The sequence below is a fragment of the Coregonus clupeaformis genome, chromosome 13 (genome assembly GCF_020615455.1).
Source record: "Coregonus clupeaformis isolate EN_2021a chromosome 13, ASM2061545v1, whole genome shotgun sequence".
Lineage (NCBI taxonomy): Eukaryota > Metazoa > Chordata > Actinopteri > Salmoniformes > Salmonidae > Coregonus > Coregonus clupeaformis.
The window spans coordinates 42,904,178-42,921,546 of record NC_059204.1 but is presented as its reverse complement, the minus strand read 5'-3'; the positions used below and the strand labels follow the sequence as shown (position 1 = coordinate 42,921,546).

Here is a 17,369-nt window from a genome sequence, read left to right as displayed (position 1 = left end):
ATCAAACAGACATTGCAGACAAAAATACCATTGTTCCTGCACCCCATAAAAAAGCACATTTGAAGTTAGGAATGGATTTTTGCAATAATAGGACCGTAATTACTGATGGAAACCAAATGAAACTCCTTTTAAGTGAAACTATTCGCAGCAGGAACAATTGTTCACATTTCCTGCAATGTTAAGTTAATTGAATCAGACTTTGAGACAATTGACATGTACCTAAGAACAAACTGTACCCCAAAAGCTAATATATTAATATGGTTTTTGAACACTATATAATTTGTTTACATGCCTGATAGCTATACTTTTAGTTTCGGGTTGACACAGGTTTTTGGCTATTAGCCAATCCAGGGTTTCTCAACGAGCTCAAAGCACATGAATGCATCCAACTGGTAAATTCCCACCTCCCACTCAAGGATGACAAGTTTCCCACTAGTAAATACCAGATGGAGGGCCGTTCAAATGTATTTTTCCCAGTCGTATGTGGTAAACATAGAGAACGGTAGAGATATCATTGTTATATATATCCCTTTACGGCATCTGTGAGCGCACAGGCAGCGCCATTGAGGCCATAGTCAATTTTTTTCATCTACTACTTCTATGAGTTGGCAAACAAACTGAAAGGGTGCATACTGCTATCTAGAGTGTGTTGTTTGAACAGGTATAAAGCCAATGATGGAGATTTACTGCCACCTAGAGTTATGGAATGTTTGCTCACGAGTATACATTTATTGGCTGATCCCCCCTGATGATCTGGATGGAATGATGTGATCCGTCCTTCACCCACAGGAAGTCCCACCCAGTTGACTACTTTAAAATGGTGAAGCCCTCAATGGCAATGCCAAAACAGGTTTTATCTATCTAGAGTCCTCTATCTAACTCTATGGTGGTAAATTGCCACTTCGCACTTTATTAGTATTTTTACAAATGTCTCATCAGTTTGGAGCTGAAAACTCCTGTCACAACCTAAGGGGGTCATCAGGGGTGAAACACAAACAAAGCATATAAATAGAAAAAAAATAATAGATAAATAGTTTCCCTGATAAAATATTTCAAATGGTCAGGATTAATCTATGGGATCACCTAATTGCTTATTTTGTTTTCCTTATTTGATGTTTTGCAGTTGTGAATCCAACCAGAGGAGCAAGAAATAAACTTAAAGATTAAATATTTCAACATTTAAAAAAAAACGTTTCATTGCATCAAATTACTAAAAGATACAATCTCAGGATTGTAAGTGTATATGGTACAATATCCCAACTACATACCCCTGTGCTTTCAACTAGTCCTATTCAAAATGAGCACGTGATACGATCAAAGCTACATGCAGTCACAGTAGTCTTATGTCTTTAGGTCTGCATTTGAGAGAAGGTCCTGTGACAGTGGGATGGCTCTCTCGTGTACTGTCAAGTGGTGAGCTACCAAAACCACCTGCAGTACCTCAGAGCATCCTCCCTTCCCCACAGCAGAGCAGCAGACAGACGGGTGACTGGACATGAGACCATCAGCAACCTTGTGCATGTGAGGAAGTCTCTATCCAGATGTGCTGCAGTACAACATCCTTCTGAGTCATGGACATCATGCTTTAAAAAGTAAGCTTAGCATTCTTCCCCCAAATGGCACTGTTATGGACAGTACAATAATTCTAGTCAAATGCAGACTGTAAGAAGTGTGTGTACCGGCATTTGGTTACTGCTGGCTCCTCTGAGGTAAAGCACTGTTAAGGACGTCCCAAGCTTTACCTCTGGGATATCAAACAGAGGTATAATGTGATATCACAATGCTCTTGTACAAATATGACTCAAAATCCAATTTGAATGCTAATTTGTTCGAAAAGAAAAGTCAGAGGTTAAGGACCACTTGAGTTATGTGATATGGCTGGTGGGCCAGCATGCAGTTAAGTTCTCTGAGTGAAGAGTGAGTACATGCCTTTAAAACAGCTATCACTTCACTACCAATGTATTTTAATACAGAGTTGAAAACCCAGTGACTTCAGTGTTGGCACCACTAGGCTCAGTGGTGTCTGACCATGTGCCAGTCAAAATCACCATGGTGACAAACAGGTCTTCATCTTCACTGTGATACCCCCCTTAGTCTGACCTCTGACCTGGCTTTAGGTTCACCGGCTCTCATAAAGTCCACACTGCGCAGGTCACACAGACAGTCACACTGGTACTCTACACACACAGTACAGTAGGGTCCCCTGAGGGTAGGACATGACAGAAGCTAACAATCTGATGGATGAGAGGCGGGTCCCAGCTGACATGATATAGGAAGGGTGGGAGGATCTGAATTAACCCCTCCCTCTCCTGGCTCAATCAGCTGACAATGGGCTCCCTGCAACCCCCGGGCCCTCGCCCCTAAGGGGTCCCTGGTGATGAGCAGAGCGGACTGGAAGCCCCCTCCTCTGTGGGGTGTAGGGCTGGGGTGTGAATGGCTTGACTGGACAGGGGGTTGGAGGCAGTGTCCAGGCTCCTGTTAGACAGCAGACAGCTGGGTGGGCTTGGAGGCTGGCAGATCCAGTAGAGCCTGGACGGTCATGCCCACCTTCACCAGCCCACGCTCCTCTAGGATGTGGTGGGGCAAACACAGCTTGTCCTGCCAGGGCAGAAACACAGCACGCAGTAATCACCGGCCCTTTCAAAACACTTAAAGGACAGTACAAGTGAATTGATGTTTCTATCTCTGTCACGCTGCTCTGGGTGCCAGTCTATTTCTTTGTTGTAAGATGTGGTTGGCAAGACAACAAGGCAGTTGGCTAAACCAAAAAGAGTGGCACAGCTCAACCTATCCTCTTAAGCTTTCCACATTAAGTTCAGGAATCTGACAAAAGTTTATTTACATATGGTTATCTACAGATGTTTATCATATCTGTAGATGTTCTCCTGGTTAGGGAGTGTACCAAAACGGAGGAAAAAGCTATATCAGATCTCTGGGTGATGACAGAGGACGGATGGCAATCGAAGATAGTAGTGATAATAAACTGGGTGGTTTAAGACCTGAATGCTGATTGACTGATAGCAGTGGTATATCAGACCAAGGGTATGACAAAACATACATTTTTTACTGCTCTAATTATGTTGGTAACTGGTTTATAATAGCAATAAGGCACCTCGGGGGTTTGTGGTATATGACCAATATACTACCGCGAAGGGCTGTATCCAGGCACTTTGCGTTGCGTTGTGCATAAGAACAGCCCTTAGCCATGGTATATTGGTCATATACCACACCCCCTCTGCCCTTATTGCTTAATTAAGTGATGTGTGTTTACCTGTGGCACACCCAGCTTCTTACAGGCATCTAGGAAGTTTTCCACATTCCTGCGGCATTTGGCCATGCTAAGCTTTGGCTGTGGGACAGAGTTGGTCAACAGTTACAGGCATTTTGTTTATTCTTCGCAGGTGGTTTGCTTTGGGGATTTTAAACAACAGGTTTTCAACTGGTGCTTACCACTGCTGGGGAGGGTACATGGATGCTGGCCACAGACCGAGGACGAATGTGATTGGCCAGATGGCACAGGACAACGCCATCCATCAGAGCAGCTCCGACATCGTCCGGCAGCAAGACCTTCAGTCTGGACTCCAGGTTCTGAGAGGAGTCACAGAAACAACACTTTCAACATGGATTCTGTAGATCCCTGTTGAAACTGTAGATCACCTATGACAACCGCTAAGGCAAGACATGTATGAAGATTATTTTACAGGAGGATTTTGGAGTGACTAAGAGTGATCCACCGGGACACTATGCAACCTGCAGCTGCCTGGAAGAACAAGTAGTGACACATCGAGAATTCTGAGGAACTCCAGACAACATGAAAGAGCCCATTCAAGGCCCATCAGATGAGAAAAACATCTCAGAATTACACTGTATTCTTTTGTAAACTCTGTCAACAGCTGGCTGTTAACTCTGCCAATATAAGAGGCTTTTGGTTCCCACCTCTGATGAAAAGCTACTGATTTTCCATAGCCCTTTACACTCAAACCCAGTGTATACGGGTTGAGATGGGTAGATTTGGACACTAATAAACCCCTAAATTGGAACACAGTAACACGCTATACATGACGTCAGAGCTCTGGCTCTGCTCTCCACAGCGCTGTATGTGTTTTGACTGACAGTCATTCTGAACTTGAGCACCTCGCGCGACAAGAACTTTCCCCCATCTCTCCAGCTAATTGTGCAACTTTAGCAAATGTTTTGTTGTCCAAGTGAGGGAAATGCTGTAAATGAAGATGACTATGTATTTTGAAAGATGGGACGTGGAGGAGTATAATAAATACCACTTTGATGTCATACAAGCAAGCCGTGCACTTCACATTTCCATATCATAAAACTCATGTCATATACAGTGTCAACGTTAATGATCACTATGTTTGATGTACAGTTACAAGATGACGTGTCATACCATGGGTTGTTCGGAACAAAATTGGTCTGTTTGTCTATTGTGTCAGATGAACTGTTGTGTCCTCACCTTTGGTCCAAACTCTTCCCTTTGAATTGCTACCATGGTTATGCATTTTCTTATTTCTTCTGTATGAAATATTTCAAATTATCCTTATCCATATAGGCCAATAAAGGGTTAAAATTATTGAAAAATAATGCAGGAAATTTAGAGAATTAAAAGGACTGCTACATAATACTTTTTGTAAAGTCTAATCAGGTTATTGGTGGTGTCTTTTGATCAGTGTGTCATCTAGTGTTTTCTGAATCTCCTGACCTGTCGTAGGAGGCCAATCTGCTCCATCTCCTCTCTCAGGTGTTCCATCTTCCTCCTCATGGTGAAACTGGGGTCTGACGGCTCCTGACGGCTGCTTCGACAAAAAGCTACAACAACATATAGGGTGTGACGTACAGAAATCACTGAAATTACACATTTTGGGAGCATTCAAACAATGGACTTCTGGGAATACCTCTGGGCCCTGCAGAGATGAGTCTAGACTTTATACTGACATTATGTAACAAGTGTTGAATTTCATTTAGTAAAATTAAACAATCCGATATGCCTGATATTAGTGTACATTCCTTTTGTTGTTGTAAGTGCCCTTTTTTAATGTCGCACACTTCTTTCTGCATTCCCCCTCAAACATCCACTGCCCCCCTTACCTCCTTCGTCTACTGTACCCATGTGGAAGAGGTAGGTTACTAAAAAAATTGTCCTATGAAAATCATAATCCTATATGTGAAAACACAGATATTGAGTTTATATTGTCACTGACATTGTAATATTATGCTTTTCTACCAGTATATTGTGAAATGTATGCATTTCATGCATTTATTCACTTTTTATCTGTTCATTTGTGAATGCTGTACATGCTAGCTAGTTACTTACATTTTCTCTGAACATGTCGTCATTGGGCTAGCATGGCTATTCATGTCCCCTTTTGTACTTTACAGAGGAGTTGGTGCATAAGGGCAGCACAACACTTCATGTATGGATGTTGCTCGTTTCTTTATCAGGAATGTCGTGTTTTTGTTTATGATATTTTGACGATATTTGACTGTTAGTACGAACTGTACGTAACGTCTGGCTGTTATTGATGAAAGTTAGCTAGGCCCATAGGCTATACTGTACATTAGCTGCATTTTATACTGTGCATTATATTGTATCGTTGTCAAACAATATTGATATTCTTAGCCCTGTCTACTGTACCCATGTGGAAGAGAGGAGTTTGGCGTATTAGGGCAGCACAGTATTTGTTAATGGAAGCTTTTCCTGTAATTATCAGATAATAAAAGATCAACACTCAACACCAACCCTGATCCTTTAGTCATATGTAAACTGATCAAAACGCAACGCAGAAGCAATCTACACCGGTCACATTTACTCAGGCTTCTTTCCAAACATTACTGTAACTTTGGAATGTCCAGACCAGGGTTACTTCTAAGTCAGTCGAATGTGTATTTGAGTTTCAAACAAGTTTTGTTTAGTAACTCCCTTTAGTGTGGAAATCCTGAGCTCCTGTCCTCACTAAAGATGTAAATGCATGGAGGATATAATAAATACTATAAATTATATAATAAATACTATTGCTACTTATAAGGATATCTCCTTAGTAGCCTTTCTGTGTGTTCAACACCACATTTGTTTTTGTAAACTATTTATTGATGGCCAAATACCATGGAAATTCCACTGAACTCTTCCAACAATTTTACTTAGACAGTTGAGAGGGTCATCTCATTTGTCATCATTATCATTACAACAGAGACAAAGTTATCTGGAACTGCAGTCAAAGTGCAGTCAAAGGTCCAGTGATTGACCGGGGACTGCAGGACAGAGTGTAACTGTCAGGGACACATTGCCCTGTTTGTTGGATATCTATGAAAACCCTAAATAGTTTCTCTTTCTCTCTTTTTAAAAAGGGCAATATGCAGTTCAAACAAAGCAGCCACTGATTTGGTAAACAGCTGAGGGATGGGGCTGGAGAAGTGTAACCACTCACAAATTCATAGACAAAGCTATGGATGCAAGGACTGACCATGATATCAAAACTATAGTTTAAACCATGTTTTGAGGCTATACATTTGTATTAATTTTTTTTAACAATTAAATTGTTTACAAACAATGGAGTAGAAAAGCGTATGTTTGTCACACCAGCCTTCGCTTTGGCTCCCACTGCTGTCCAGCTCAGGCCTTCTAGCTGCTGCCGAACCTGCTGCTGGCAAACGCCCTTCACTCATCAACCCCGGATTTGTCTCGTCATCATTACACACACCTGGTTCCAATCCCCACTCTATCACTGTATATATACTCCCTCTGTCATTTGTCTTTGTCGGTCATTGTATATGTTGCTTGTTTTCCTGAGAGTAATCTCTCCTACTATTTCCTGAGTACTTTATATTTTGCACTGTGGGTTTAAGCTATGGTGCATTAATAAATTTGACTGCCTCCTGCCTACACTTGTGACAATGTTCTGATGGGGTACGAGTTGAACTAAGCTCATGAGGCATTTATAAGTTAAATTCATGGGTACTTATGGGTACTTATAATTAATTTAAAAGTCCAATAATGGATGTAACAATCACAGATTGCCCCTTTAAAGAAAGCCGCCCACAAGTAAATTCAACCTTTTACGCGTACGAAAAAGTAAAAAGATGTATGCACTCACTACTGGATAGGAGCCTCTACTAAATTACTAATATGTCAAATGTACACTGAGGCACACGCAACAGTTGACATTGATTGTATTTGCATCAAACTAAAATACCTTGTGTCACACATAATGATAACTACTGGGGTATGACATTTAGCTCATCACCATAGCATGCCGAAGAGGTCATAAGCAATGTATCCCCACGCTTGGGACTTGCCCTGACAGACAAGCTGTAGCAGTCCATACTTCACCAGAATCACTACATTACATACACAGTAAATGCCACTATTAATACCCTGCATCATAATTGCACACCCTGTTCAAATTCACTGCTCCACCACATGCTCTCTGTTTTACAGTTATTTACAGAGTTCAAAACCTTGACTTGAAGACATTGAAATGTGTTGAAAATATGTGTGCCACTTGTATTGCCCAATCATACAATAATAAATAAAAGCCTTATAAGGAATGACTAACCCCTGAACAGGTTACTTAATTCAGGCTTACCTGATCTTGGCTTAAGGCCAAACACTGTGAGGGTGGTGCTGAAATCAACGTTTCGCAATACCTCCTGCACACAAAACACATCATTAGATTATTGGTCAGATAGATCAACTAATGAGGATATTTGCTTGAGTATGTGCTAACATAATTTGATTGTAATGTGCTTTTATTGTGCATTTGATTGGATAGCTATTCTCACCTCACACTCGTCATTCCCACTGGAGTTTCTTCGGGCACCCTGGCACTTGTACTGTGAGAAGAAAATAAGCATTAAGAAAGAGATTTCATCCATGCCCTAGAACCTAGTTCGCCGTATTGTAAATTGCTTTCCGTTACATGAGTATACATGATCCCAATTTTTTTTCAAGACGCCGGTAATTAATAACAAATGAAATAGTATGTGCTGATTTATTGAAACACTGAACCATGTCACGAGCCGTAGTTTAAAAACTCAGTGGATAGTGCTAAAACAATGCCGATATCTGAATTCTGCCCTCAGGCCTGGAGGGAAGCAAAAGTAATTACACTACTCAAGAATAGTAAAGCCCCCTTTACAGGCTCAAATAGCAAACCAATCATCCTGTTACCAACCCTTAGTAAACTGGGAAATAATTGTGTTTGACCAGATACAATGCTATTTTACTGTAAACAAATTGACAACTGACTTTCAGCATGCTTATAGGGAAGGACATTCAACAAGCACGGCACTTACACACACAAACTACTGATGATTGGCTGAGAGAAATTGATAAAAAAAGATTGTGGGAATGGTGGTTCCAAATGTCTTCCATTTAAGAATGATGGAGGCCACTGTGTTCTTGGGGACCTTTAATGCTGCAGAAATGTATTGGTCAGATCTGTGCCTCGACACAATCCTGTCTCGGAGCTCTACGGACAATTCCTTCGACCTCATGGCTTAGTTTTTGCTCTGACATGCACTGTCAACTGTGGGACCTTATATAGACAGGTGTGTGCCTTACCAAATCATGTCCAATCAATATAATTTACCACAGGTGGACTCCAATCAAGTTGTAGAAACATAAAGGTTAAATGGAAACAGGATGCACCCGAGGTCAACTTCGAGTCTCATAGCAAAGGTTCTGAATACTTATGTAAATAAGGTATTTCTGTTTTTTTGCCAAAATTTCAAAAAAACTGTTTTCACTGTCATTATGGGGTATTGTTTTCACTGTCATTATGGGGTATTGTGTGTAGATTGATGAGGATTTTTATTTATTTAATCAATTTTAGAATAAGGCTGTAACGTAACAAAATGTGGAAAAGGGGAAGGGGTCTGAATACTTTCCGAATGCGGATGACTCAACCCTGGATTGTAAACTGTCATGGTCAAAACATGTTGATATAACAGTAGCTAAGATGGGGAGAAGTCTGTCCATAATAAAGCGCTACTCTGCCTTTTTAACAACACTATCAACAAGGCAGGTCCTACAGGCCCTATTTTGTCGCACCTGGACTACTGTTCAATTGTGTGGTCAGGTGCCACAGAGGGACCTCATAAAATTATAATTGGCTCAGAACAGGGCAGCACGGCTGGCCCTTTAAATATACAGTGGGGAGAACAAGTATTTGATACACTGCCGATTTTGCAGGTCTTCCTACTTACAAAGCATGTAGAGGTCTGTAATTTTTATCATAGGTACACTTCAACTGTGAGAGACGGAATCTAAAACAAAAATCCAGAAAATCACATTGTATGATTTTTAAGTAATTAATTTGCATTTTATTGCATGACATTTTTGTTTTAGATTCCGTCTCTCACAGTTGAAGTGTACCTATGATAAAAATTACAGACCTCTACATGCTTTGTAAGTAGGAAAACCTGCAGAATCGGCAGTGTATCAAATACTTGTTCTCCCCACTGTACATGAGAGCTAACCATGTAAATCTCTCATGGCTCAAAGTGGAGGAGAGACTGACTTCATCACTACTTGTTTTTGTAAGAAGAGTTGACATGCTGAATGTACGAGGTGTCTATTTAAAACTACTTGCACAAAGCTCGGACACCCATGCATACCCCTCAAGGCATGCCACCAGAGGTCACACAATCCCCAAGTCAAGAACAGACTATGGGAGGCGCACAGTACTATAAGACACGCAAGTACACATGGATTTTGTATTGTAGATACGTGGTAGACTAGTGGCCTGAGGGAACATAATGTGTTGTGGAAAGTGTTATGAAATGTAATGTCTTATAATATTTTAAATCGTATATAACTGCCTTAATGTGCTGGACCCCAGGAAAATTAGATCTCTTGGCAGCAGCTAGTGGGGATTCTTAATAAATACAAAAATACAAATCAACATCATGGGCTTCAGAGTGCAATTTGGTAGTCATGGTCTCATACCTTTAGATAATCTTTCCTCAGATACTTGTTTCTCCTGCGCTCCTCGTTCTGGTTGAGTACAGGTGGAACCTCTGGCCACTTTGGCTCCGTGTCTGACTCGGACTTCAGGCTGCCATCGAAGGAGCACGAAGAGGAGGGCTAGAGAGAGAAAGAAAGAAAGAAAGAGAGAGAGAGAAAGAGAGAGAAAGAGAGAGAGAGAGAGAGAGAGAGAGAGAGAGAGAGAGAGAGAGAGAGAGAGAGAGAGAGAGAGAGAGAGAGAGAGAGAAGTGAAAGGTCAAGGTACTGGACACTGTACTAACCAAAATGGCAATGCAATAATGGACAAAAACCCCTTGGCTTGAGCAGCACTAGCATTTAATTTAAAGGGATGATTGACCTAAAGCCTCTCCGTACATCACTCAGTTATAAAAGGCTAACATGCACACAGACACGTCTTCACATGGATGATGATGAGGGTGAGGAAACAAAGGCATGTATGAAATGGGTGACCTCAGAGAAAGTGATGTCGTCGTCTGTGAAGTCGGGGTCCTTTCCAGAGACAGACAGAGAGGGGGAACAACATGAGTGAAACACAAACACCAAATCAAAATATAACCATGAATAATGCCGATGACCATGATGTAGTATTACTCACACAAATGGGAAGAATGAGTTGCTTGTTTCCTGTAGAAAACAGAAGGTACAGTAAGTCCTTACCTGCCCACTCAGCACTGACGCGCCACTACTCCCTTCATCTAGAGAGGCACTAGGAGAGAGACAGGAAAACACACTGACTCATTCGGTCACACAAACTTACATTCATGTACAATACCCTCATTTATGGGGCAGTGTGTCATCACTAGGGAAACCAACCATCAATAACAACAGACAGACACAATGGAGTCTTTACTACAGACACCTTACAATGGGTTTCCAAAGAGGACAACGGGGCGATGAAACTTCGGAAGCCATACATTTTTTATGGAGGGAAGTGAAGTTGGGCGATGCGAGCATTGGCGAGGTAGCGTGAAGAAGGCGGGACCAAAGTTGGGGAAAGCTGAACTTGGCTCCAATCAAGCGCCGTCCACAGGGTATGGCATGGCGTTGCAAAATGGAGTGATGGCCTTCCTTCTTCAAGATCCCTTTTACCCTATAAAAATCTCCCACTTTACCGCCACCAAAGCACCCCGAGACCATCACATTGCCTCCACCATGCTTGACAGATGGCATCAAGCACTCCTCCAACACCTTTTCATTTGGTCTGCGTCTCACAAATGTTCTTCTTTGTGATCCGAACACCTCAAACTTCGATTCGTCTGTCCATAACACTTTTTTTCACTTTGAAGATGCAAAATATTTTTTATTGTGAAACAAACAAGAAATAAGACGAAAAAACAGAAAACTTGAGCGTGCATAACTATTTCACCCCCCCAAAGTCAATACTTTGTAGAGTCACCTTTTGCAGCAATTACAGCTGCAAGTCTCTTGGGGTATGTCTCTATAAGCTTGGCACATCTAGCCACTGGGATTTTTGCCCATTCTTCAAGGCAAAGCTGCTCTAGCTCCTTCAAGTTGGATGGGTTCCGCTGGTGTACAGCAATCTTTAAGTAATACCACAGATTCTCAATTGGATTGAGGTCTGGGCTTTGACTAGGCCATTCCAAGACATTTAAATGCTTCCCCTTAAACCACTCGAGTGTTGCTTTAGCAGTATGCTTAGGGTCATTGTCCTGCTAGAAGGTGAGCCTCCGTCCCAGTCTCAAATCTCTGGAAGACTGAAACAGGTTTCCCTCAAGAATTCCCCTGTATTTAGCGTCATCCATCATTCCTTCAATTCTGACCAGTTTCCCAGTCCCTGCCGATGAAAAACATCCCCACAGCATGATGCTGCCACCACCATGCTTCACTGTGGGAATGGTGTTCTCGGGGTGTTGAGAGGTGTTGGGTTTGCGCCAGACATAGTTTTTTCCTTGATGGCCAAAAAGCTCAATTTTAGTATCATCTGACCAGAGTACCTTCTTCCATATGTTTGGGGAGTCTCCCACATGCCTTTTGGCGAACACCAAACGTGTTTGCTTATTTCTTTCTTTAAGCAATGGCTTTTTTCTGGCCACTCTTCGGTAAAGCCCAGCTCTGTGGAGTGTACGGCTTAGTGGTCCTATGGACAGATCCCCCATTCTACGCTGTGGAGCTTTGCAGCTCCTTCAGGGTTATCTTTGGTCTCTTTGTTGCCTCTCTGATTAATGCCCTCCTTGCCTGGTCCGTGAGTTTTGGTGGGCGGCCCTCTCTTGGCAGGTTTGTTGTGGTGCCATATTATTTCCATTTTTTAATAATGGATTTAAATGGTGCTCCGCGGGATGTTCAAAGTTTCTGATATCTTTTTATAACCCAACCCTGATCTGTACTTCTCCATAACTTTGTCCCTGACCTGGTGCTGCTTGCTTGGTGGTGCCCCTTGCTTAGTGGTGTTGCAGACTCTGGGGCCTTTCAGAACAGGTGTATATATACTGAGATCATGTGACAGATCAGGTGACACTTAAATGAAGTCCACCTGTGTGCAATCTAACTAATTATGTGACTTCTGAAGGTAATTGGTTGCACCAGATCTTATTTAGGGGCTTCAGAGCAAAGGGGGTGAATACATACACTACCGTTCAAAAGTTTGGGGTCACTTAGAAATGTCCTTGTTTACCATGAAAACATACATTAAATGAGTTTGAATAGGAAATATAGTCATTGACAAGGTTAGAAATAATGATTTTTAATTGAAATAATAATTGTGTCCTTCAAACTTTGCTTTCGTCAAAGAATCCTCCATTTGCAGCAATTACAGCCTTGCAGACCTTTGGCATACTAGTTGTCAATTTGTTGAGATAATATGAAGAGATTTCACCCCTTGGTTCCTGAAGCACCTCCCACAAGTTGGATTGGCTTGATGGGCACTTCTTACGTACCATACGGTCAAACTGCTCCCACAATAGCTCAATAGGGTTGAGATCCGGTGACTGTGCTGGCCACTTCATTATAGACAGAATACCAGCTGACTGCTTCTTCCCTAAATAGTTATTGCATAGTTTGGAGCTGTGCTTTAGGTCATTGTCCTGTTGTAGGAGGAAATTGGCTCCAATCAAGCGCCATCCGCAGGGTAAAGCATGGCGTTGCAAAATGGAGTGATGGCCTTCCTTCTTCAAGATCCCTTTTACCCTGTACAAATCTCCCACTTTACCGCCACCAAAGCACCCCCAGACCGTCACATTGCCTCCACCATGCTTGACAGATGGCATCAAGCACTCCTCCAGCATCTTTTCATTTGGTCTGCGTCTCACGAATGTTCTTCTGATCCGAACACCTCAAACTTCGATTCGTCTGTCCATAACACTTTTTTCCAATCTTCCTCTGTCCAGTGTCTGTGTTCTTTTGCCCATCTTTTCTTTTTATTGGCCAGTCTGAGATATGGCTTTTTCTTTGCAACTCTGCCTAGAAGGTCAGCATCCCGGAGTCACCTCTTCACTGTTGACGTTGAGACTGGTGTTTTGCGGGTACTATTTAATGAAGCTTCCAGTTCAGGACCTGTGAGGCGTCTGTTTCTCAAACTAGACACTAATGTATTTGTCCTCTTGCTCAGTTGTGCACCGGGCCCCCCACTCCTCTTTCTATTCTGGTTAGAGACAGTTTGCGCTGTTCTGTGAAGGGAGTAGTACACAGCGTTGTACGAGATCTTCAGTTTCTTGGCAATTTCTCGCATGGAATAGCCTTATTTTCTCAGAACAAGAATAGACTGACGAGTTATTTGTTTCTGGCCATTTTGAGCCTGTAATCGAACCCACAATTGCTGATGCTCCAGATACTCAACTAGTCTCAAGAACGCCAGTTGTATTGCTTCTTTAATCAGCACAACAGTTTTCAGCTGTGCTAACATAATTGCAAAAGGGTTTTCTAATGATCAATTAGCCTTTTAAAAAGATAAACTTGGATTAGCAAACACAACGTGCCATTGGAACACAGGACTGATAATGGGCCTCTGTACACCTTTATAGATATTCCATTAAAAACCAGCCGTTTCCAGCTACAATAGCCATTTACAACATTAACAATGTCTACACTGTATTTCTGATCAACATTTTATTTTAATGGACAAAAAAATTGCTTTTCTTTCAAAAACAAGGACATTTCTATGTGACCCCAAAATTCTATGTGACCCCAAAATTTTGAACGGTAGTGTATGCTATTTTTTTTAATTTCACTCCAAATAAAAATCAAGTTAAATTACAGGTTGTAATGCAACAAAATAGGAAAAACGCCAAGGGGAATGAATACTTTTGCAAGGCACTGTATGTGGGAACTCCTTCAAGACTGTTTGAAAAGCATTCCAGGTGAAGCTGGTTGAGAGAATGCCAAGAGTGTGCAAAGCTGCCATCAAGGCAAAGGGTGGCTATTTGAAGAATCTCAAATATAAAATATATTTTGATTTGTTTAACACTTTTCTGGTTACTACATGATTCCATATGTGTTATTTCATAGTTTTGATGTCTTCACTATGATTCTACAATGTAATTTTTTTTTTAACAATTAAGAAAAACCCTTGAATGAGTAGGTGTGTCCAAACCTTTGACTGGTACTGTATGTAAATAAGGTTGTTCTGTTTTTAATTTTTTGTAAATTTGCAAACATTTCTAAAAACCTGTTTTTGCATTGTCATTATGGGGTATTGTGTGTAGATTGAAGAGGGGAAAAAATAATGTCATTAATTTTTTGAATAAGGCTGTAACGTAACAAAATGTGGAAAAAGTCAAATACTTTCCGAATGCACTGTATATTATGACAAGATCCTATAACATGAGTCATGGGGACAGTTTCAATGACGCATGAATGGCATGCTTTAAAGTCCATGACTAGGCTTAACTTGCGCCCAGGAAACTGGCTAGTTTTATGCAACCGACCCAAGGTCTCAGAGTGTAAGGGGCAGGAGTCATGTGTTTAGGCAGAGCTGTGCTGTATGTACCTGCGGATGGCCTGAGAGGGGGACCTCTGTTTGCTGCTGGAGCTGCCAGAGTGACTGAGGAACCTGGACAGGTAGACAGAGGGAGGGGGGATTAGTAAGGATTAGTATCATCTCTCTATTTTCACTCTGCAGGCACAATGTGTTCAGGCAGGCATGATATGGTATGGTATGGGCTCAGGTGGATTTAAGAACTGGAGAACAACAGACAATCTAGCTAATGGTATGCATCCATCTTACAAGGCACAGAAACATGCATTTAAAACTCCAGCGTGACATTTTTCACTATTATAATTAAACAGACACCACCTCCTTAAACTTTCACAATCTCACTCTACCACACATCTCTCTCTCTCTACCTGTGTGCACGGCCGGCAACCCTCCTTCGATGAATTAGACTCTCTGCTCTACAAATTAAGGATCGTCGTCTAGTAGCCACACATCATGTGTGCACCAATCAGGTCCAAGGAAGAGGCGAGGTGGGAGAGCAGGGAGGGAATAAGAGGAGAGAAGACAGGAGCCAATGACAGGGAGGTTTGTTAGATGCAGAGCGGGAAGAGAGATAGTTAGAATGTGGTGATGGAGTAATAACTTCAGGAGAAAAAGGAACAGCAAAATGTCTGGAAAGGACCTAAGGTCTGCCCATACAATGGATAAAATACAGAGAATACGCTCTTAGAAAAAAAGGTTATATCTACAACCTAAAAGGGTTCTTCGGCTGTCCCCATAGGAGAACCCTTTGAAAAAATGTTTTTGGTTCTAGGTAGAACCCTTTTGGGTGCCATGTAAAGCCCTTTCCACAGAGGGTTCTACATGGAACCCAAAAGGTTCAACCTGGAACCAAAAAATAGTTATCTATGGGGCCAGCCAAATAACCCTTTTGGAACCCCTTTTTCTAAGAATGTATAGAAGGACCCAATACAAGAGAAATGATAACATGTACTCTTCACATATCACCTGCTGTCTGCAACAGCTACGGCTGGCTCACGGTGACAATTGATTGTAGTTAACCTAATAACTGTGGTTAGAACCCCAATAAATAGTCAGAAACCCATAACTGTCAGGGGTTGTAAATCAAGTCCTTATCTTTTCTGCCCAACACTCTTGGAGACTAAAAAGAAGAGTCCCTCCCCTCCCAACCCTCTCCTCCAAGAACATCCCAGGACCTTCCTGCTCTTTCACTGTAAGGGGTCAAGGGTAGAGAGAGAGAGAGCGCGAGCAGGGGTGGGGGTGGGGGATGCTGAGCTCAGCAGTGGCGAGGAGGACAGAGAAATATGGGGCTAGGGGCAGGGCAGAGCTCAGAGTGAGGTGAGGTCAGAGAGGAGGGAGGGGCCAAGGGGTCAGAGGTCAGCCTCTCACCTGTTCTGTTGCTCCTGCTGCAGGAGCTGAACGGCAATCTTCCTCAGGTCCAGCACCTCCTTCAGCTCCTCCTCCTCCTCCTCCTCCTCTTCCTCTGCTAGCTGATCTTTATCAGAGCTGCAGGCCACAGGGACATGACCTTTTGAAGCCAAATCCTATGCCACCTACTTCACACTCACTGTAATAACATTAACTCACTATGTGGCCATACTATAGTGGCAGCTATCCAACAACATAGTCTTCTCAGCATGTCTACTGTCTTGGCCTGTTGTTATTATTATTACTGCTATCATCTAGCTGCTAAGTATCAACTCACCTACAGTACATTAACCAGTGTTGTAAATTAACTATCTAAGGAGACTGATAGATCAATATTATTTCAGTTCAAACTTAAAAGAACTTGAAGGTGAAATGTCTTCCCTTCCTCCTCCTGTCCATCTGTGTAGTGAGGACTTACCCAGACTCCTCTTTCCAGTTCTCCTTATCTTTGCTTTGGTGTGACTTGTTAAGAACCTTCTCCAATTCCTGAAACAAAATAAAAAGTAAGTTTCATTAATTCAATATATATATATATATAAAATGTTATAATTAAGCAATAAGGCCAGAGGAGGTGTGGTATATGGCCAATATACCACGGCTAAGGGCTGTTCTTATGCACGACGCAACGCGGAGTGCTTGGATACCGCCCTTAGCCATGGTATATTGGCCATACATCACAAGCCCAGAGGTGCCTTATTGCTATTATAAACTGGTTACCAATGTAAATAGAGCAGTAAAAATGAATGTTTTGTCATACCCGTGGTATACGGTCTGATATACCACGGCTGTCGGCCAATCAGCATTCAGGGCTCGAACCACCCAGTTTATAACAAGATGTGTAAAACCCCTACACTACTATCCAGGTTCAATCACAAGCCTGTTTTCCATTATCGATCCAAGTCAGGCCGAGACACATTTAATTTGGCCTTTCAGCTCTGTGCTTTGGCTTATTCCACAAGTTTCCCCCCAAAAAACCTAACGAGATGATCTGTTGGCCTTTTCCACTTGTAAGGGAGGCCACCCTAGCAGTGGAGG

At 42.1% G+C, this 17,369-nt stretch overlaps 1 protein-coding gene across 4 annotated transcripts in view; it reads right to left on the bottom strand.

The window, feature by feature from the left end:
* Positions 1–2,240: 2,240 nt before the first annotated feature.
* Positions 2,241–17,369, bottom strand: part of LOC121579521 (leucine-rich repeat and calponin homology domain-containing protein 2-like) — a 48,328-nt gene continuing 33,199 nt past the window's right edge. Inside the window, exons 10-22 of one of the 4 annotated variants that reach the window (XM_041894169.2) lie at positions 16,753–16,820; positions 16,296–16,412; positions 15,296–15,364; positions 14,940–15,002; positions 10,655–10,703; positions 10,448–10,486; positions 9,959–10,096; positions 7,792–7,842; positions 7,596–7,659; positions 4,715–4,821; positions 3,451–3,588; positions 3,272–3,349; positions 2,241–2,598 (exon numbers count right to left, since the gene is read on the bottom strand). In XM_041894169.2, the coding sequence (XP_041750103.2) occupies positions 2,479–2,598; positions 3,272–3,349; positions 3,451–3,588; positions 4,715–4,821; positions 7,596–7,659; positions 7,792–7,842; positions 9,959–10,096; positions 10,448–10,486; positions 10,655–10,703; positions 14,940–15,002; positions 15,296–15,364; positions 16,296–16,412; positions 16,753–16,820 (1,101 nt within the window). In that variant the 3' untranslated portion in view covers positions 2,241–2,478. The remainder of the gene's footprint in view (positions 2,599–3,271; positions 3,350–3,450; positions 3,589–4,714; positions 4,822–7,595; positions 7,660–7,791; positions 7,843–9,958; positions 10,097–10,447; positions 10,487–10,654; positions 10,704–14,939; positions 15,003–15,295; positions 15,365–16,295; positions 16,413–16,752; positions 16,821–17,369) is intronic. The other 3 variants (XM_041894170.2, XM_041894171.2, XM_041894172.2) reach the window with 3 other exon arrangements.